General features: G+C 39.6%; 1 protein-coding gene across 4 annotated transcripts in view; it reads right to left on the reverse strand.

The window, feature by feature from the left end:
- Positions 1-961: 961 nt before the first annotated feature.
- Positions 962-22,157, reverse strand: part of LOC118691937 (core histone macro-H2A.1) — a 42,991-nt gene continuing 21,795 nt past the window's right edge. The window contains exons 4-9 of one of the 4 annotated variants that reach the window (XM_036391460.1): positions 21,491-21,688; positions 19,587-19,694; positions 12,825-12,915; positions 8,962-9,051; positions 5,714-5,888; positions 962-1,690 (exon numbers count right to left, since the gene is read on the reverse strand). In XM_036391460.1, the coding sequence (XP_036247353.1) occupies positions 1,525-1,690; positions 5,714-5,888; positions 8,962-9,051; positions 12,825-12,915; positions 19,587-19,694; positions 21,491-21,688 (828 nt within the window). In that variant the 3' untranslated portion in view covers positions 962-1,524. Of the gene's footprint in view, positions 1,691-5,713; positions 5,889-8,961; positions 9,052-12,824; positions 12,916-14,391; positions 14,492-19,586; positions 19,698-21,490; positions 21,689-22,157 lie in introns of all 4 variants that reach the window. The other 3 variants (XM_036391457.1, XM_036391459.1, XM_036391456.1) reach the window with 3 other exon arrangements.

Here is a 22,157-nt window from a genome sequence, read left to right on the forward strand (position 1 = left end):
TTATTTCATTTACTGTCCCTTAAGCTGCTGTCTAAGAAATGCACAAAGTGCATTTTGGCCATTAAAAATTTTAAAGTTTGAGCTCATATTCTGATCAAACACTTTATGCATTTGAAGCACAAAAATAATTTACTCTGTTCCTTTTAACTTTGGGTATGTATTTAATATAACTTTTATTTTATATTTTTAATTTTCCCTTCTGTTATTGGTGCCATTGCTCCTCTACACTTGAAGGCTTCTACAAAAAACACCCCAAGCTTTTGCAGGAGTTCAAGCTACACATTTTCAATATTTGGTATTTCTGAACTTATTGAAAAGTCAGATTTGGTCTGCTTGTTGTTCTGGGCCAATCCAGACTGGATGTGAAATACTCTTTCATCAGCAAATGAAGTTTTCAACAGAGATGGAAAACGTATGCCTCCTACCTAGAAATCAGCTAAAAACTTCAAAGGAAGAGCTGCCTCCCTCAGAGCAGCATCCACATGCAATAGCTTTTAACAGTGTAACTTCTTTTTCTCAAAGTACAAACCCAAGTGGCTTCCATAAAGTGTATGTTGGTATGGATTTCAGCTGTGCAAAGGACAGGGCCACCACTACAAACAGGGCTCATAAATATTTGGAAAAAATACAAAGTAGCTTCAAACAGGCCAGCATTAGATGACTGGAAAGAGTTCAAAAAATCTTGTGCCTTGCTTGATCTAAAAGGCTTCAGCCTCCCAAACTAAAAAGGCAATTAGAGCAGATTCTGAACGGGATCTGAAGTAGCAACTGGGAAGGGTGAACACTGTCTGGAAAAATCCCAGGTGTGAGTGTCACTGAGCACACTGGGAAGATGCCCAACATATCCAAACAAGCTTCCAGGTCACTGATTCTGGTTTGCTCTCATCCCTCTCACAGCTAACTTTTCAGAACTTAAAAAATAAAGATTTAAAGGAAAAATCAATCCAAGTACACCAAAAGCAACAGTTCAAACATTTTACTAAATCAATTCACACAGTTTCAAAATTGTAAATATAATTAAGGACAACAGGGTTTCTGTATTTTTTTCTTCCAGAATCATTAAGACAATAAACAAACACAAATTAGGTTTATAGCATCTGTTCTTTTAAAAAATGAAAGGAACGCCACTTGATGTATTGATAAAGCACCACAACACAGTTACAAAATAGGGTTGGCCTGTTTCTTTCACAAGTAAAAGACTACATACTCCTAACAGCTTCCTGCTTCAATTCATACTTCATTAAAATAAAACTATAAAATCTTCTAGATTACACTAACTTCAGACAATGCCTGGTATAACAGTGCATTAACAGCAGTAATGCCAACTATCAGTGCCAACATAAAACAGTTTAGAGAGGAAAAACAAAACAAACAAAAAAATCCAAAATAAAACAACAAAACCCCCACCTTTATTTTTCCTAGATGAGCAAAATTTAAAATAAGGGATGCTCTGCCTCACAATGATTTAAGGATTTGGGGATGCTGATGGGTGGAAGAGGGGGCTGGTACTGTAGCTTTCTAGGCTTAGTTGGCATCTAGCTTGGCCATTTCCTGCACGTATATCCCTATACTCTCGCTGTCGAAGAGCACGAAGTACACCGTCTTGATTGAAGAGGACATTGTAGACACAAAATAGCTGGAGATGGCTTTCAGGATCAGCTGAGCAGCTGTTTGCTTTGGGAAGCCATTTCTAGAAGGAGAGAGAGAGAAAAAAAAAAAAAGAAAATCAAGACTTGCTGAACCAACTTTTGATGGTTTAACCTCCCAGGGAAGGCTCCAGCTTTTCTCCAACACCTCACAGCAAATAAAGCTGCAAAGCCAGTGTTTACAGTGTGAATTAGAAGTTGTTGATTTAGGCAAGACTTAAAATGCTTAAACAGAAGAGAAGCATTCCTAAAATATGAATACAGAGTCTACTACACACACTGTTGGGTTGAACCTCATGATACCTGATGGGTCAATTATTCTTATTTAACAGGTAAGTAAACCAAGAGCCTGCTGTGTTCCAGAAAGCAGTGTATGTGTTGGAGCTGCAAAATTAAACATGTCCTGAAAGTAAAGCAACTGTTAAAGAAAAGTAAAAAGGGACAGAGAACTTGATATAGAATATGAAACATAAAAAACACCCAAAGTACAATATGGTCTTACCACTACTAAAGGTAACTAAGCACAGGATTTTACAGGACCTAACCTGACAACCTTTCTTAAAACTTCTTCACATTTTTATGTAGGAATCTTTGTCTGAAAGATTCATCTATTCTTAAAACAAGTCAAGCACAAGTAGAATGGTATGAACAAAACTATCACCTGAACTTTATGATCTGAATTTTATACATCAAGGCAAACTCCTGGAATTACAGCTGGTAACTGCTTGGAACCTGACCTGAACTTTGTTGCTGTGTTACTCCTGAAGTACTGCTACTCACCCAGACCATGGCTTTACCCTGCCAAATCCTGAGCCCTCCCCCAGCCTCGTGATGTGCACTCCATAGTCAGTCTGAAGGTGATGGGACATGACCACTCTCTTAGGGGTAGCACCCAAAAGGAACCTGAAAGAGCCTGTTGAACATCACCTGGTTCCTTGATGTGCACTTACAGATACCTGGTAGTTAATACTCCCCATTATGAAGTGTGCACTATTAATACTACAAATAATTTACAGATTACACAGATGGATGAGTTTCTCAGCATTTCCTGAGCAGTTCAAGGAAGCTGGGCTAAATCCACCTCTGGCACTAACAGGTGAACATTTCTCAGCACTCGCTCACTGAAGCACCACACTGGTAGTAAAATGCTGCTGTAATCTCTCTCTTATTTCGTGCTGCAACACACCAAATGTGAAGGGCAACTGCCTGTGTCCTGGCCCACTTGCTGCACATTGCCTTATCAAAAAAACGTTCTCAGAGAGCGATTCTATGCCAGTCCTGCCTGTAATGTGATATTATATGTGCTGTCTTGAAGATAATGTTTGTGGTATCTCAAAAACGGTAGCATGAAATAGCTCACACTGTTTTTTCTTTTTTGAAAATGCCTGATTTTTTCTTCTATTGAAAAGGAGAAAAAAAAAAAGGAAAAAGCATTGCGAGGAAAGCCAGTACTATTCCAAAGCCAAATGAGCTGGTCAGGGATAATCAGCTGTGTGGGAAGCTAATCATCTGAGAGCAGTTTTGACACAGGAGCTGCTTAGGAGTGAGCAGCTTCCACACCTGGGTACTTGCAGGTTACTTTTGAGAGCTGCATCCTGGCATACAGTGCAGAAATCTCCCAGGAACTTTGCTCCTGAACTGTCATGCAGGGCAGCATCAAACCAGGGACACACACAGCTTCTGAACTGTTCTCAGGGGCCTCTGAAGTCACACAAATTCCAAGTGTTCTGGCAGGGTGGTCACACCAGGGCACATGAAAGAAGAGTGGCCTGGTGAAAGGAAGGCACAGTGCCAGGCAAGCTGATAACAATCTATTGCTCAGGACACCTCTCCCAAAAGAAACAAGAGAGAGCAGAAAAATCAGCAGGAAGGTGCTGGCCTGATGGCCATGTGTGGGCTGCAAGAAACAGAAGCCTGATGCATTGATCTATGAGTCTGAGTTAAATTCTTGTGAAAAGGCAGTTTGGGACTTTAGCCAAACCAGTGTCAATTCAGATCAAAGTCAGAGCATCAGAATGAAATCCCTTCTCAGAGGATGAGTTCATGTTCAATCCCTAACTCTCCTTTCCCTTTTCTCCTGCTGGCCCTACCAGACTGAACTCCAGGCTACCTCTGAACAGAACCCAAGTTGTGCTTTCCATAAGTTGGCTGTAGCTGAGCATCTGGCCCAATGAATGCTACAAGTATGCTATTTTATTTCCCCTCGTGATTTATTTGAACTGCCCTCATGTAATCCCATTCCTCAACTATAAAAGAGAATGAAACTGTTTATGTGGGTTTATTGGGTGATGTCTGCTTGACAGATGCCTGTACTAGAACAGCTGCATACATGTGGTGTCTTTGGCATTTGTTATCTTTTAAAGCTTTACTTTTTTCTTTTTTAATGCTTTTGACTTCATAAAAACAAGTAGAGAGTATTGTCAGAATATATTATGTTCTCTCCAAAATTAACTTACACTTGGAGTATCTCTAATTAAGGGAAAAAAAAAGGAAAAATACATAACCTCATATATTACTCAAGGCCTTTTGATTCCTCTCCATGTTTTAAAAGCACCACTTTAACTGGCTCAAGTAAGAATGACATGTATATGCCAAGGGGAGGACTTGCCCCAGATCCTGCCTGTCAGTAACAGTAACCAAATTTCAGAACAGAATATGAATCCTGAGGATTGTTTAAGACTTCATCATCTTCCAGTACCAATCATCTACTTCACAACAAGGGCTGGGAATGGTTCTTTGCTGGGAGCTATCCAGAAAAGACAGGGCTGTGTGAAAGATACTTTACAAGGTCCCACTTTTACATAACCAATTCCACAGACACTCTGCACTCTCCACATTATTCCATGGAGGAACAGAGTTTCTCTCAGAGAGTGATTCAGAGCTTCTCTTTGTACTGACCAGCCTGTGACCCTGACAGCTAATCTAGTAAGTTAATATGAACCCCCTGCTGTATTTCTCTACTGTTCTGCAAAGTTTGCTCAAGTTATCTCCTTAAAATGATACCTATGCAAATTAACCTTAGCTAGAGAGTTCTATGATGCAAGTTGCTTAAATTTAGCATCCTCATGAAACTTTTATTTCTTGTCATTCACCCAAAACCTCAAACACTGTTTTCTGCCTTAGCCCACAGAATATGCAAGAATTAATTTAGTGTTGCAACACAGCACAATGGGAAGAATATTCTTGTTGTACACCAGCCAACTTCTTTTGTGGCAAACTCAAGAGGGTCAGTTGCTCAGGGTTAAGAGACACAACTGTGTAATTCAGCCTAGATTTGGCCCTTGGCCTTCCTACTGAGCCATCAATGAGGGCCAGGTGTTCCCAACCTCCCTCTGCACCCCAAACCCAGGAGCCTCAGACTAAAGGTGCAGTCAGTCTGGACTGAGACTCTGAGACTCTTAAGAACATGATCTGACTTTCAAAGGCACTGAGCACACAGAGCCAGAGGACCTGAACTTTAGACTGAGGCTTTCAAAGACCTTGGCAAGGGTTTTTAAGGTCCTTTTTTTTAATGAAATAGTCCCATGATGTAAACTCTATGGAATTCAGCTTATGGATTTTGGATAAAAGCTTGAAGTGACTTTGCAAATCCTGAGAATCAAGGCACTTTAGGTTTGCTGCTTAAACAAACACTAAGCCATGTCTTCAGGCCATTGTAAGACAGGTAAGTTTCATTATGCACTAAAATCAGGCAAAAGAGACCCCTTGTCTTCATGTTCTTTTCCACATCTCCAATTTATATGAATGAATTGATTGTCTGAAAGAAGTCTTTTAACATTCTCTTGAAAGTTCATTTTATGCTCTTTATCCCATTTGCATGCTTTAAGATTTGCAGGGATCACTATGAGATCTGCCAACACTCAACTGGTACTCAGGAAAACACTGCAGGCTCCAAGCACTGCCTGAACAAACCTAGAAGAAACTCTTCTTTTAGGGAACTGATTCAAACAAGGAAGAAAAAAGCCAGCATTGTAGCAATGTGTTTTGTACATGGGAAGGGACTGGAATACCAGATGGCACTTAGAGAATGGGACCTATTTGGCATCAGGTTTGCCTGACAATCTTACCTGCCACTGCCAATGGAAGGAAATGCAATTGATTTCAGCTTCTTTTCATCAGCCAGAGCCAGGCAGTTCTTCACTGTCTTCTCCAGCAGCTCCTCACATTTGTCTGAGCCCCAGCCTGGGCTATTACAGTGGATCACAAATTTTGCAGGCAGTCCATGGCCAGCACTGACAACAGCTAGGAAGAATTGAAAATGAAACATAATTACCTTCCTCTCTTTAGGATTAAAGAAAGGAGTGTACATGTGATTACAACAGCAAACAATCAACAGACATTCCCTTAGCCCTTGAGAATGTTTTAGATTATAAATCACAAATCACACAGCCTTAAAATATAACATGATTACAGAGATTTTGTGTTTTTCATTTCCAGCTGCATTTTGCTGTGATAATTTATAAATCATAGCTAGGATCAAGCTTATTTGAGAGAGAGCAAGAATTCGTGGCTGACATCAAAGGAAGCACATTTATACTTAGGATTGGGTAAGGAGAAGGGCAGTATCTGATGGAACCCAAACCCAGACAAGGGATGGTCTTGCTTTGGTTGGGTTTACTGCAGAGATAGAGTAAATACCAGGATGCTGGACAGGCACAAGGAGTTACACTCTGGTGACCTTCAGCTACTCCTGCTAAATGTACAGAGTGTTCAGCTGGCTTCTGATCATACCCCAGCCCAAAGTGGAGCAGTTCAGAGCTCCTAGTGCTCTGCAAACCCCAAAGGAAGGAGGGAAAAGAGGTGAATTAAGATTCTGGCATTATTTCCAGCTTTGTCTCTGAATAACTATAATGAAGACATTTTGTGTGATTTCAAGACTTCGGGCCTGGCCTTATTTTAGCTTTTCTGTGTATGGGTCATACAAGATCACTTGAACAATGCTGGGCTTAGTTTCCCTCTTTCATCACATTCTTGACAGAGAGGGGTGTAGAGGATGCATTTACAGATTTGCCATGTTTGATTCACATTGTTTGTGTAACAACAGGCCAAGCCTTGTATGTACAAAGAAATGAAAAAGAATTTTACTATGCTAATCATATCTTATCACCACAATATTACCATGAACATGTGGGGACTAAGAAGATGCAGCAGACCCTGCCTACAAACTGCTGACAGGCAGGGATTCTCCAGATGAGAGGCCTCAGTCTCTGCAGGAGAACACACTCTGGGTTCACCACTCCCCATCACAGAGCAACAACAGACTGTGCTCTGCCTGCCAGAAGCCAGGGGAGGAGGATCTCTGTCACTTCCGAACTCACTGGGCTGTGGTTGCAAATAAAAAGTTGTAACTTTGGTTTGTATAAAAAAAAAAAAAGGTGGGGGGAAGCAAGCCACTCTAATCACAAGCTGAGGGAAGAAAAACATCTATCTGAAATCTCACAAGAACATACAGTGAGCCTTCACAGAGAGTCAGCCCCTAAAATACCCCACAAAAGTGTTGGTATAAAATGGTAACTTATGGCTTCACAAAACCATAATAAAAATACCAGCAAGTTTAAAAAAAAAAATTGAGAAATCAGGTTTACAGAGACGCTTATAGAAAACCTCTATTCGATTCTGGAATGTTTATGAGGCATTTTGCTATTTAAGTATAGTAGAGGTAACTCTTGGCACATGATCATCACATGTGGATACTATCTCATGGCTCCTGCAGGAAAGAGAAAATCGACTTTGTCATATGGATCCTGACCAGGGGGTGACCAGAACATTTTGAAGGACAATGGTAGCACAAGCATTTATGTTCTTATGACTTTGCAGAGTCCCAACATGTTGAATAGCCTCAGTGTTAGGCAATGTTAATTTGTCATAATGTGCAACTAAAATGTTGGCAGATTCAGAATGCATCATAAATCCAAGAAAAATCTATTAAAAGCAGCTGACATATCTCTAGTCAGATGTGAAATGTGGATATCATCCTCACCCTGAGAGAATAAAATACTGTATTGATACACATGACCAACTTCAATATTTCTCAGGGAGTGTTTTCCAGGGTAGTCATTAATTAACTCATTAGGATTCTGATGAGGACAACTGTTCATTACCAAGAGCAGCTGTCCTTTACTTCAAATGCAAATGCACTGAAATGGGAAGTAAGAACGATAAAGCCAACTACGGACTTAGCCTGTGTCATGTTCCAGGTAAGCATTCTGGTTATGGGGAGATTAAAGGGATGCCAATAGAATGGAGAAATCTGAACCCTGGCTACATTTAGGATTGAAAAATTGATGTATTAGCTCTGTTCTAGAGTCCTTCAACAAGTCCCTAACAGCGAGTTTTTCCCAGTGCAGTGCAGAGCTGCCCTGGAGTAAGACTGGAGCAACCCCCAGATCTGAGGATGCACTAACAGCTGAGAAAAAGAAACTTTTCTTTTCAACTTCCCACCTATTTGGAGCAGTTTGGTCTGGGCTGGTAAGCAATCTTGTACAGAAGTTAGTAAAAAGAAAAAAGTGAGTAATTGATTCTGCATATTTTCGCAGAGCAAAAATTCCAAGAAAAACTTATTAAAATTTTTAAAAAGCAAGGGAGAAACCCCCAAAGTATTAAGCTCCAGAAGTAAACAGTTGTAATTTTTCCTGTCAGAGCTGAATTCTTACATCTCCCCTTCGGCTGTAGTTAGGATTCGTTTACAAAACTGTGCACACTGTATTTATTTTTATAGCATAAACACAGATGGCAGAATCAGCCTTCTATATGAACAACATGGATCAGCAATTTCACAGATGGTGTAAAATTATATATTGCCATTATCAAACTTTATTACTCACATAGTAGATTTTTCTCTGAGATTACATAAATTTTGATAACTAGGCATCAAAAAGTCATAAGCTTTTATAGTGATGATTTTGGCACTGATTGAACTAAGTACCCAAGCAGATGCTGAACTTTAGGCACATGCTTAAGTTCAGTGAAAGTCAGCGGCATTTCAGCAAAGCAGATGTTTAACAGAGTTGGACTCAAAAATAAGCATCTCATTAATTGCTTTTCTGAACTGTGCCCTTAATGATCAACGCTGAGTGTGCATGCACATACCTGTGAACAGCCTGGCTCTACTGTAACACTACAGCACTGCCCATTTCCCAGGTGCTTAGGTAAGGGTTACTTAAGATGCAGTGTGTGCAGTTTAACTGTGGAGAATACAAACACACAGCCCTTGGGAGCTGCCTGCAGACAGCAGAGCCCAGCAGTGCTGCAGGGGGAGCTGGGCTGGCTGAGCTCCCACAGGGCTCTGGGTGGGGGTCCCGAAGCGCAGCCTCACCTCCGGCTATGTCCAGCGGCCCGTTCTTTTTGCGGAGCTCAATGACGGCTTCCACAAACTCCTTGCCACCTTTCTTTTCCAAAGTGCTCCCTGAACAGAGAATTGTTAGTTTACTCCTCTGATTTCAGCAGACACGTGACTCATCGTTCGCTTTTGTTACATCACTCTAGAGTTTTCTGCCCAAACATTTTTTGGGGACTGCAAAGTAAGATCTAAACCTTTTGGGACTTGAGAATTAGCTAGTCATTAACAACAACAACAACAACAACAGAAAGAACAAAAAGACAACCCTAACAACCCAAAAACCTCACACTGGTATCCCTTGCTAACATTCTCAAACTTGAATTTACTGTCAAGAAACATCTGACATGACATCCCTACCTCCTTCCTTTTCATGAGCATCTCTTAGTGTGAAATGTTCCAGAAGAATGTGCTAGCTCAACAGTGGTTGAAGGTTTGTAATTCCTTCCCCTAGGATTCATTTCCCCTCTTCTCTTACAAATTGTTTTAAAGAGCCATTTGCCACAATAAGAATTTGAAACTCACCTGATCTTGGTCCCTGACCCCAACAGGTGGCCCCAGGAATGAAACAGTCTCGTGAGTGCAGCGGGCTGCTTTACTTGGTAACTGCCCAGCTTGTTGAGCCACCTTTAACCAAGAGGAAGAGCCTCAGAAATAAGGAGAATCTCTAAGGAACACATTCCTCCAATGAACTTCTCTAACTACAACTAAGGAGCTGGACAAAGTTATTCTGGGAGGAGAAGAGCTGTGCAGTGTGTCAGGGCAACCAAAAGGTATGCTGTTTACAAAGGCAGTCCATCACTAAATGGTTTAGATCTTATTTTGCAGCTCTAGTTTTAAATATTAATGAAAGAAAAAACAGCCCAAGAAAGCATTTTCCTAACTACATAAGCATCCCACATAATTTTGCACTGTGCATATTAATTATAAAGGTAGATAAATAAAAAGCAGTGATATCATAAAGGCTCTGATTTGAGATATTGCTTTGAAAACTGATTTCCAAAAGTTCAGAACTAGGATCTCTAAAGATCTAGACATTTATTTGGTGACACCCCTTACTTCCACTGATGAAGAAAGAAAAAAATGCAATTTCTGATGGAAGTGCACATACTATATGCTCTAGGAAGCAGAGTCCCTCCTCCAAGATTCCAGTTACTAAATCAGGTTATATAGCTCTAGGAACCAAGAAGACTGCAAGTTGCTTTTGTTTGGTTTTGCTAAATTTCTTCCAAACTGAAAAGTTGAAAACAATGCATTTGTTTTCCATTCAAAAACTGACTCTGTGACCCTGAGTCTATTTTGTTTGTGGGAGTTTATTGCTTTTGGGGTACAAAAGCTGAGGACAATTAAAAAAGCTATGCCTTTTCTTTGGCTTTTTCATAACCAGTTCACAACAGGGTTTGCCAAAAACTGGATTGCAAGGTCAGACTGTGCAGGTCAGAGTGTAATTTGCTGTTGGTGCTCATTTAAGCTTTTAAATATAAATACTTCAGCCAAACTCCTAAAGATTTCCTGAACTTCAGGTTGCCTATCCCAGTGCAACTGAGTGGGAGGATCACCTTACAAATCTCTTACAAAAGACAGTAATGGCTTTATTGGTAGCAGCAAGGTGTCTTAGGAGAGTGCTGGGAAAGGAGATCCAGAGCAGCACTCAGGTGCATGGAAGCACTCTGCCCTTCAAAGGCAGTGAGTAAAGCACAACAGCCTGTGCCCTTTGCTGAGCCCATCCAGCAGATGTGGCTGACTCCAGGGTCTTATAAAATCACTCTGACTGAGAGGGGATGGGGAGGGAATGAACAGCCTTCCATTCTAGTTATGCTTTTGTTGCATATATTTCCATATCATTCCTATTTATATTTATATATATGCCAGTTATATTCCTCATGAGTCCATGGACTCTGATCAGTCCTAAAACCATAACATTCATAATCCTTAATTTCTCTTGTTTCAAGGGGAAACATAATTAAGCCTTGTGCAGAACCTAGGAACAGCAAACTTCTATTAAGTAGGTCATTTCTTTGCCATTGCAAAGCTGTTGTACATTTAATGGAATTTAGCCTAGTTTGGTTTAATTCAATCCAGAAGATCAGCTTTTCCCCTTCTAGTGGGAATTAATTTATAATTAAAAGCAATGAACAACCATGTCAGTTTATTCCACTGAGCTCTCTTCTTGCAGATCTGGTACAAAGAAGAGAAAAAGTAATATTTGGTATGAATGAGTGAAATATTCTGCATTTACTCCTCAATTATGCTCTTTTTCTGATTAATAGTGAGGGTTTATATTGAAAGCATACTTGACATCTATATTGTAAATTAGCTTAATCTGGCAAAGGACAGACTGTATTTAACTATTTTCCACTACACTAGCAAGTTTCTTGAGGGAAGTCTTGCTTCACAGCTTCAAGGTTAGTAGCTTATTTGCTCACAAGCATAAATATGTGTCACTCCCATGAGAATAAGATCATTATCTCATGCTTTCCAAGCAGGCATTGGTATCAGTGTTGAAAACAGCGTTAGCAGAAATTTAGGCTCTAAAATTCTCAGGATAAGCCCCCAATACACTTAAATTGTTAGGGAAAAAAACCAACAAAAAATTAACAAAAAAATTTAGATGGGTAAAAGTTAATCATTGGAAGCTAAGCATTTGTGCACTTCTATTCTTTCTTACAGCAGTCAGAGGCAACAGGAACCTACACTAAGGAATGAGCAGTCCAACTTCAAGAGATAATTTTCTTTGCAGAGTAGCAAAGCATTTCTTTGTCATGGGGTAGGAGACAGGCACATTGGCTAAATGGGTCTGACAGACTTTGGAAGCATATTCTTCAGGTACAGGCTACTATGACACTCTGCATATTATTTAGCCAGCAAAGTCACAGTGCTTCTGCCCCAGCAGGTCAACCAGAGCTATATTTCTCTGCTTGTTACTCAGAATACAGCCCTTTCAGAAAAAACAGGTGGTGCAGGACATGTGTTCCTCCAAGTCAGTACTGAAAACAAGGCCTCAGGCATGGGGGGGAGCACATTCTCACAGCGATGGTGAGGTCAAGATGAGATGCAGAACAGAGGCTGGGATCAGCTGACTTGTTCTTAAGCACTGCCAGCCAGCAACTTCTACATTTGGCCCAAGTTCTGATTTGCCTTCTCAAATTACCAAGGCAGTTCAATCAAAGTACTCCTATCCTTTTATAAAATCCTTCAAGATTCTGTATATGAGAGGGTTAAGAGAAGGGCTAGGAGAAGAGTTACTCAAGGGACAGTTAAGATGGCTGAATTAAGAGGTCTGTCCTGTTTCCTGTCATGCCTTCTCTCATCCTTGTAGCTCAGGTGACCGATGTGTGTGCGGCCCGAGCCCGGGCTTGTGGGTGTGAGGACCGTGGAGCAGGGCTAGGAAGGTCATCGGTCCGTAAGGATAAACTTGAGAGTTTGGAAAATACAAATAGGTTAGGTCCAGCCTGTGAATCCAGATATGAACATCTGAAACTTGGCATAGAGAGGGTGCACTGGAACTGGTTAAAATCTAAAGATCAAGACTCAAACCACATTCAAACCAGGCACTTGTCAGACCAACAATGTCGTAATTCATTTTCCTTGGTCACGTGCCTGCATTTAACGCACTGTTCCTGCACTTCAATTTTGGTGGTGCACTCCATGATTACTTCTGAAAGGCTGATTTGGCAACAAAAACCAAAAATGCCCACTAGGTTTGTAAAAGTTCATTTCTTGTTAGGATCAGTGGGGACTGCTGGAAGTGAGAAATGAATGCAGATCTGCATAGCTACAACAAGCTGGTGGCTGCTGACCATGCACACACATACGAACTGCAGCACTGAACTTGCCATTACCTACTTCACCACCGGTGTAGAAGTCAGAGTTTGTCGGGTGAACGACAGCATCACTGTCGATCGTGGCAATGTCAGCCTGTACAACTTGCAACTACAACAGGTAAACAGATGTATATCAACCACGTTGGACAGAGACCCAGCACAGGCTCTACATTTACACATGTACCAACGTCCATATTTTCCTACCTTTACATCTCCAAACCTTGCGCCAAAGGAGTATGCTGAGTTGTGTGTGCAGGTGTGTGTAGAGAAAGGGGTGTAGGGAGCAGGAGGAGGAATATTGAGTATGACATGATCAAATAAATGTTAAAATGACAGGTCAGAGCAATCACATGAGATCATTTCCAAAGTTTTAAAATCAGCTAATGCCCCATTTCACTTTGCAGAAACCTAGAACAACCAGTTCCCCACAGAGCATGACATTAAAATATGGAATCTGTTTCAAAAAGAGAAATTCAGGATCATCAAGACAAAATAATTAGTTTCTCCATTTTGTCAGCACTAATAAGCTGACAGCCATTGATTTTCATATGTAAAGCCATTCATCATTTTGTTTCTAAAACTGCCAGTTTCCTTCACATGTAGGAAACTATGCATTTGCAGCCAGGGTTGTACAGAATTTGCTTTAAGAATACAAATAATTGTTTGTTAAAGTTTAAAAGTAAGGCATATTTTTAATTATGTGCTGGAATGGCTAAGATAGTTGCAGAAATATATGTATTTCCAAGAAAGACTGATATAAAAATTAGCCTTCTTAGACCTTTTTTCTTGTGAAGTTACTTCTCTACATTCCCATAGGAAATGCAGCAGTATTAGAATTACGGGTTGTATTCCATTAAGAAAGTTTCAAAAAAAGACAGCAACAGGTCTACTCAAATAAGAAGGGAATGCAGACATAATGCATGAAAGGCAATTTTTGTTTTGTTGAAGAATAAACTTCTATTAAAGAAGGATTTTTTGATTTCTTATCAATCTGAAACAAGAGAAAAGCTTCAAAAGTGATTCTCCACCCACGATAGTTCACTCTTGGTAGAATATCAGTATTTGTTTCCAGCTGAATGTAAAAGTGACAGGGAAGAATTGAAACATAATGGAAACAAATTCTTGACTAAATTAAACATCAAATCAAGGTATGGAAGATTTGGGGACAACTAATAAAGTAATAAGCCCTTTCCAAAATTTTTAAGCCTACTCTAAGTATTGAAATAAAACCCCCTCAGATTGCAGGTAGAATGGAGAAACTGCTTATTTTGAGAAAAACCTGACAAAAAAGTATTTTAGGCCTCAAAGTATCCAAATAAGAAACCCCCCAAAATAGCTAACAGTCACATATGATAATTATGGAAAAGAATTTAAAATTTTTGAACTGAAATCAGCTTGAAGACTAGCAATAGCTGCAAGTGTTCAGAATTGGTCAAAAAGTGTTTTGAATATAGTTCTTCAACAAAGCAGGACCTGCAAGATTTGAATTTCTGCTCTGATTAAAGGTATGAAGCCCTAGAGAGTAAATTCTGGGTTCCATAATTTCCATGTGACCATTAGTTGTGTCAACCCATGCCCCATTTACCTAGGTCATCTTTAAGGTCAATGTCAGCATTGGTAGGATTGATAATGGCCTCCACCTCGAAGCCGGCTAAATTACTGATTTCACTGTGAATAAGGTTCAGCTGAAAAGAAAAGCATGAGGTGGGAAATAACAGGACAGCTGGGAAATCACAGAGAAGCTGCAGAAAAGTGAGCTTTGCAACACAGATGGAGATAGCATCACTGCAAACAAATATGCAAAATAAAAGGCAGGTCATCAAGGGGTATTAGCCCAAACACATTCAAACACAAGACTCAAACATTGTTCATACTGGGAGAATATGAATATACCAACTAGTAAGCTCTATTTTGGTTTTACACTGATCACTATTTGGGATTCTTATTATTATCCAGTATCTAAAGAGGGCTTACAAGAAGTCTGAATAGGGACTTTTCATGAGGGCATTGAGTGACAGGACAAAGGGAATGGCCTTAAACTGAAGGAGGGGAGGTTAAGATTAGATATTAGGAAGAAATTGTTCCCTGTGAGGGTGCTGAGGCCCTGGCACAGATTGCCCAGAGAAGCTGTGGGTGCCCCATCCCTGGAAGTGTTCAAGACCAGGTTGGATGGGGCTTGGAGCAACCTGGTCTGGTGGAAGGTGTCCCTGCCCATGGCAGGGGGGTGGATTGAGATGAGCTTTTAGGTCCCTTCCAAACTATTCTGTGATTCTAATTTTGCCATCAAATGAGGGTATTTGTTTCTTCCCCAAGTATAGAGATGAAGCCCTAAGCATCCCTTAAGCATCAATTACAGGGATGTGCTGGGACTATTCTGCACTGAAACAGGATCAAAGCTGCTGCTGCTCCTTCTTTAAGCCAGCAAACACGAGCCTATCTCTGAGAAAGCAGACACTTGTCTCCAGCAATTCCTCCATCCCAACAAGGGGATGTGGTTTTTTTTTCTTTCCTTATCAGTGGTCACCATGTTCTGTATTACAGCACTTCAGTCCTCATTACAGTTCTGCAGTCCTTTGGCAATGTCTGGTGAGGTACCAGAAGCAGGCACATGGTATTACGTGCTTATTGCTTCTAGTTTTTATTTTGTTTGCTTTACTTCCTTTTGTCCCTTATGAAAGCAGAGATTTTTAAACCCAGCCATTAATGCTCATTTACTCCTCTAAGTATCCCCATATATTTCAAGCATGTCTTTCAATTTCTTTCTTGTTCTAAATCAGAGGAAGTCACAGGAAGATTGCTCCTCTCTCCTGAGGCACACAGGGAACTGCAGAAGGCAGCACAGAGCTCTAGAGACTGACCTCACATCTGCACTATGTGTTCTTAAGAGAGTTTGGGGGTCTCCTCATAGGATGTTACCCACAACACAAAACCAACTCTACAATTTGATGCAACCTAATGGGAATGCTAAACTTGGCAAAGGTCAAAACTGCAGGTATGGGAAGTTTTAACCAGGGTTTGAGCAGGTTTGACACTGCTTCATAGCTTCTGTTGGAAGTCTGATTTCACAGGAACCAGTTTACTACTGACAAACTTTAAATACTTTAAAAGTACAAAAGATTTTCCGGACTTTTTCATTTGGGGAAATACATTAGCTACAGCATAATCAATGCCTGAGTTTACAATATGTATTTTAAGTTATTTTTCCAGTAGCTGTTTGGGTGATACAGAGAGCAACCATGAAGGAGAAAGCTCTCATTTATTTATGCAATTCCTGCAACCAGCTGCAGTTAGGCCAGGCTTGCCTTTTAATCCAAAGCCCTCAGCCTACAAAGCATAATATTCATCTTCAGGCATGGCACTTTAGATCATCCATATCAGAATTTTATCTCTTGTTTGTTGTAGCCCACATTCTTAAAGTTAACTCTTCAAATAATTTCTTTGTGTATGTTAATTTATTAACAGGGAATATGAGCCAGTCCATGAAATCCATACAAGTGAATGGGACATTTAAGGAGGCCACCATCCCTATATTTAAATTTTCTGAAAAAAATATTTCCATTTCATTCATTTGATTCTATGAATTGACCTTCTTTCTCTTTTTAAAAGCCTGCAATTTCATATAATTTGCATATGTTGCTTGAGTAAACTATGTTACCTCAAACTAGGGTGACTGACTAAAAATGAGTGTAATTCAGCCCTGTTTAAAGTATGTGTCTGTTCAGGAATTTGTAATAAAATCTAAGAAAGCTTCCTTTCCAAATAGCTTGGAATCCTTTAATACTTCACACGTGGTGAGTTATTCATACTGGAGTTTGAGTCTTGAGTTTGACTACAAGCAACTGCTGTTTAAAAAAACAGTCAAATCAAATCAAACCAAAATGTTAAAAAAACTTAATGAATTTTTAAATTAAAAAAAAACAACAGCAAAACACATGCACACACCACGACTGTTTTGTGGAGATTAATGTATGTTCCTAAACATATTTTGCTCATTCTGTAAGTGATTTTTTTGATTCCTAATTCTGTGCTTTACAAGTTTTTACCCCAGATCTATCAGCTGCAGACTGTTTTTGTTTTGGACCTTAAATCTATCCCTGAGCCTACTCATATATGGGATTTACATAACAGCCAGCTGGTAATTAAAGTTTCAATTTAGCAACAACAAGAAAATGCTTAAAAAGCTGCCCATGACTGATAGCATGTGTTGGCAGCTAAGTATTATTTTACTAAATTCTGCATTTACTGCTCAATGCACTGTTAGCTATTCAATTGCCAAAAACAAATAAAAAATTAATCAGAATTTTTCCTGTGGAATTAAATCCACCAATGAGTAATTGCTCAATTTCACTACCCAACAGTATGAAGATTGTATTAGGGAGAAGTGATCCCCTAAAGGGCCACTTTGAAAAAAATAAATAGACACAACTTGCATATACATATGCAACAAAGAATGGACATAACTTGAGATAACATTTCAATTAAATATTAATTAGATAAAATGCAGATGGCACTTAGCACATCCACGAATATTTTCTAAGCTAAGCCTGGCATTTCTAATTGCAGACAAAACTACCTTAAAAGCCTTGAAGCTTTTTCTGGTATGAGTCTCATACTGAAAACTGAAGATGCCTAGTGCAGACCAAAAGCTGAGGTCTTTTGGAAAGTCCAAACCTTAAAGCTTAGGTTTGAGTTCCTACAACTCTGCCTCTACTTTGTAATACTCTCAGGAAAAACAAACTACTCAATGTGCACAATGCCACATTTCCACTGGGATGTCACTTGTGGATGTGCAATCATTTACATATTTATTAACTAGATTTTAATAATTAATGTGGCACTAATAAACTTTTACAGGTATAACTGAAGGATTCTTTGCCATTTCATGACCTCTAAGAATTTCCAGCTGAATGTCAGCAGTTACCTAAACATTTAATGCAATAACTGTAATTTTAAAAACTGAACAATACCCAGATTTGCAACACTCTCATTGTGGTTTTTGCATCAAATTAAATTTAGGGTTATTAGAAGGATGAAGAGCTGCTCTTGCAAATAAGTTCCTTACCTTCCATAAACATGGAGCTAAGAACAACATTTTTTCCATTAAACACTTATGAATGGTGTGATATCAAAACCAAGATTGTTTTCTTCCTTCTCTGCACTTAGCAAAGGATTTTCTGATCTGGCAGATAATGGTTTTGCAAACCAAAGAGATGTACTGGAAAGGTGTTCAAGAATGACACAGAAGGTTTGAAAGATCCTGATTGATTTATCTCAGCAGCAATTCTTCAAATGCCTTCTCTAACCCTCAGAACATTATCTGTTTGATTTGGAGTGTTCCCTCACAGGAGACAAACAGGTTTGCATTTTCTTTTAATTTCTCTTTTCATTATGTGTTACAACAAAATGCTGACACCTGGTCCCTCTCATGTGCAGGGCTAACTGACAAGGACCCAGTGCAGGGATGGAAGTGTCACACCAGCAATTTTCTCAGGAGGCTGGACTCAAGTGAATGAGAAAGGCAGAAAGTCCATTCCCCAGTATTGGGACTCACTGGGAAGCTGTACAACAGACACTGGCTTTGCCCACCACAGCTTAAGGCAGTCCTGGAGTTCATGATTTTCTTCCACTGAGCCCAACAGCAAAGCCCCACTGATTTGCTGGGTCAATCTTGCTGGAACACAACACTAGGTCTTATTACAGGTTTGGTAACTAAAATGAGCTCAAAATCAGCTCCAGAGGTCTGACATTACATGCTTTCTTGAAACAGTAATGCAGACTATAAATTTTGGGTTCTAATTTAGTCATCAAAATGTCTTTGAAAAACCACCCCCTTAATAGGAGTAAAATAAAAACCAACCCTACCAAACCAGCCACCTAGCTGTAGCTGTAAAATTAAATGTGGAAAATCAGAGGTATTGAAAAAAATGTTACTCTCATGCATGTTACTTGGCAAACAAACAGGAGGATAAATGGAGAACAACCTCATTATGAAATAAAAATGAGTCAGAGGAGTTACATTCCACAATGGACAATGGCTCATCTTTTATGGCTTACAACACAATGATTGGATTATTGAATGACAGCAGAAAGATGCAGTTTTACTTAAGAAATTTTGCATCACATATTAAAGGCAGGTATCAGGATAAAAGACCAAATTAATTTAATGACTCATCTCTTTAAATGGATCCTCTTTAAGCAGATATGTATTTGTATTAAACCAACCCACATCCCAAATCATATTCACAGGGAAAAAAAGAATTGTTGATCTCTAGCTTTTCATGAAAGCATCATTCATTATTACACGACATTAACTTCTGTAAATCACAAAGCAGAACACAGCATAAGAACATTATTATGAACAAATGTCTAAAATAGGTTTTGATAAAAACCTGTAAATCATTTACATCAGCAATGAAGTGGGTTGACTGTTGGAAAAAATACATTTTATGCTTAGAATAATCTCTTTGGCAGATCCTTATCTGTAACAATTACGTTGTTTATGAAAGAGATAGATTACAAGCACACAGGCTTTCCTTCTAATTAAGTATTTAATTATGCAGCCACATGAAGACTTATTTATGTACTGTTTAAAATGCTCTAGAAGTTGTTTCAGAGAATTTCTTTGATGAGAAAAACTGATATCACACATCTCCTTGATTGCTCAGTGGGGAAATGTCCATTGTACCTAGATGTTTTGTGGAAAAGGGGGGAGGAGGAGGGGGCTGTTCCCTAAGCAGCACAGAAAAATAGGTATTAATTTATAAAAATGCAGGATCATACCTTCTGGCCAAGAAACAGGCTTTTGGTGGACAGGACTGTGAAACCATCTGCAGGAGTTCCCTCTGTTGTACTGTCAGCACTGGCTGATTTGCTCACTTCTCCCTGCTTCTTCTTCCAGAAATATAGTTAATTAGTTAACTCAAGGCTCTGAGAAAAACAGTTAATTGACACTAAGATATATGACATGCACTAAATGCTTAGCAGGCAATAAAATGCCTGTACAAACAGTGGTGTTGGATTTTATCCTGTAGTCCAACCAAAGTGCCTGATAAGAGCTGAAGGGATCAATAGGAAAAACGACCTCAACGTCTGCAGATCTCCAGGCGTCTCCTCTTGCCCACAACAGCACACACTTGAGATGACAGTTGTCTTAAATGTTGCAGGAAAACATATAAACAGGCCCAAACTTTTAACAGCTTTCTAATGGCTTGTGTGGACAAAGCTTACAGATCTCTACATGTGGGCAGACACTCATTGTAAGCAAGAAACTGACTTGTCAGAGAATAAATTTTATCTGTGAAGGGAGGTGCTCCCAGATTTCACAGACTTATTTTTAGAAATTCTCCTTTGTAATGTGGCTGTCCTTAGAAGCAGTGTCAAGAGAATACAGCTAGTTTCTATCTGCCTGCTTGTAGGAAATGGGCTGAACATTTTTCCATCATCACCTACTTTCATTCCCAGTGAAACTGCTGGAGGAGAGAGGAGTTCCCCTCAACCACCATTTCTTTTTTCCACTTTATTACTGCAGTGAAATAACAGGTTTCAGGAATTAATTGGCTTACCTGAACAAAAAGAAGGATTCAAACATTTTGAAAAGGAAATAAATTCACAAAGGCTGTGGTTATAAACTCAATTGGTACCAATTGCATTTTCAATAAAATTATTGCTTACAATTTCATATAAATATTTGGTGCCTCAGCAATATCTATGTTGAAGCAGAAAAAGGACACCTGGAACACTGAACAAGCCACTGTTCTCCTAGTGTCCCTTTCCAAAGTATATAAACTAAGTCTGAGGCTGAACAACTAAAAAAGACTTTGATGCAAGGATACATTGTGCTTTTAGAAGCTGTAACCATGCTTTACTTTACACAAGTGTTTTGAAAATTAGATTTTCATGGGTCTTATTTCAATTCCCTAGGAGTTTACTGTTAGCCAAATACCAATATAGTAAGCAGACAATACAGTTTATTGTGTGGAAGAAAAACAGAACCCCACAACAGACTTCCTGCTTTTGTAATCAAGCAGGGCAAAAAAATTCCAGATTTAGGGGAATTATTAGTGCATGGTTATTGGAAGCACTGCATTTGAAATGTCCACTAATAGGTGTTCTGAGGGAGAAAACTAAATTCAACAGCTCAAAAAAACCAAAAGAGTAAAATAATCGGAAGAGAGACCAAGTAAACGGTAACAGGATAAATAAAGAAGCTTTGCTTGACCTAGAGGGAACTTTCACATTCCTTGTCCATTTCATGTGAAATTCCTGTACTTTTCTTCCTACTTGCCAAATTTATTGCTTAACTGTAGTTGCTTTGCAAAAGAAAAAACATCCTTGGCTACACATGTACACATTAGAAAGATCTCCTACTCCTACAAACTGAAACCTGTAAGGCATGACCAGCACAGCTCCCAGACGCTTTCCTCTTGTCTCCTGGAACACCCTCTGCCCACCTCAGAATGTTTCTTACAAAGAACAGAGTATTTATGTCTGTTCTGCACACCTGGGCCATTCCTGAGGGTGTTCAGGCTCCAGGTGCACCAGGGTGAGGGCAGAGCTCATCCTCCCCTGCTCACACTGTGACTGAAATCACCATTGGTAACAACACATGCAATGGAGAGATGACCCAGGGTGAAGCTCCCTGCAGCTACTGCTGACAAGCTTTGGGTTTAAAATAAACACATTACCTTGGATTTCCTTGGTCCTTTCTTGCCACCTGTTTTCTTTGATACAGTTTTTTTCTGTGATGGAGACTTTGCCTTCTTTGCTGGGGGTGGAGTGATGATGGCTTCCAGTTTTCCTTTTGATCCCCGCTTCTTTGCCAACAGCTCTGGGTGAATATTGGGTAACACTCCACCACTGGCTATGGTGACCCCTTTCAATAGCTAATCAAAAATAAATAAAAAAAATGTACATGACAAATTCCAGTATTTACTCACTGATAAATAGAAAATAGGATTTACTGTAAATTTTGTATACTGCCATCAATTTCTCCACCATTATCCTTGAGGAAGAGATGAGAAATTCATGAAATGGAGCTGACCACATACTTGATTTTAACTATAAATGGAGCATATGTTCTTCTTGCACACATGCTTGTCACTTTCAGCATCCCTAGGGCTCATCTGAGATCTGTTTCTCTGAATCCATGCCATGAAGGCTATTACCCAATGAGGAAAGAAAAGACATTCCCAGGCACACACCTGAGGGCCCAGCAGGGCAGTCTGTCAGAGAAAAATGGGACCCCAAAGTCCAGGGTGTGAGACTACATCAGTGCCACACTGTGAAGAACCCAGTAGATGTCCCAAGTGCTGCATTTTCCTGCAACTGTATCATGAAAAAGATTTTTTTTCC

This window comes from Molothrus ater, chromosome 15, assembly GCF_012460135.2.
Source record: "Molothrus ater isolate BHLD 08-10-18 breed brown headed cowbird chromosome 15, BPBGC_Mater_1.1, whole genome shotgun sequence".
Taxonomy (NCBI): domain Eukaryota; kingdom Metazoa; phylum Chordata; class Aves; order Passeriformes; family Icteridae; genus Molothrus; species Molothrus ater.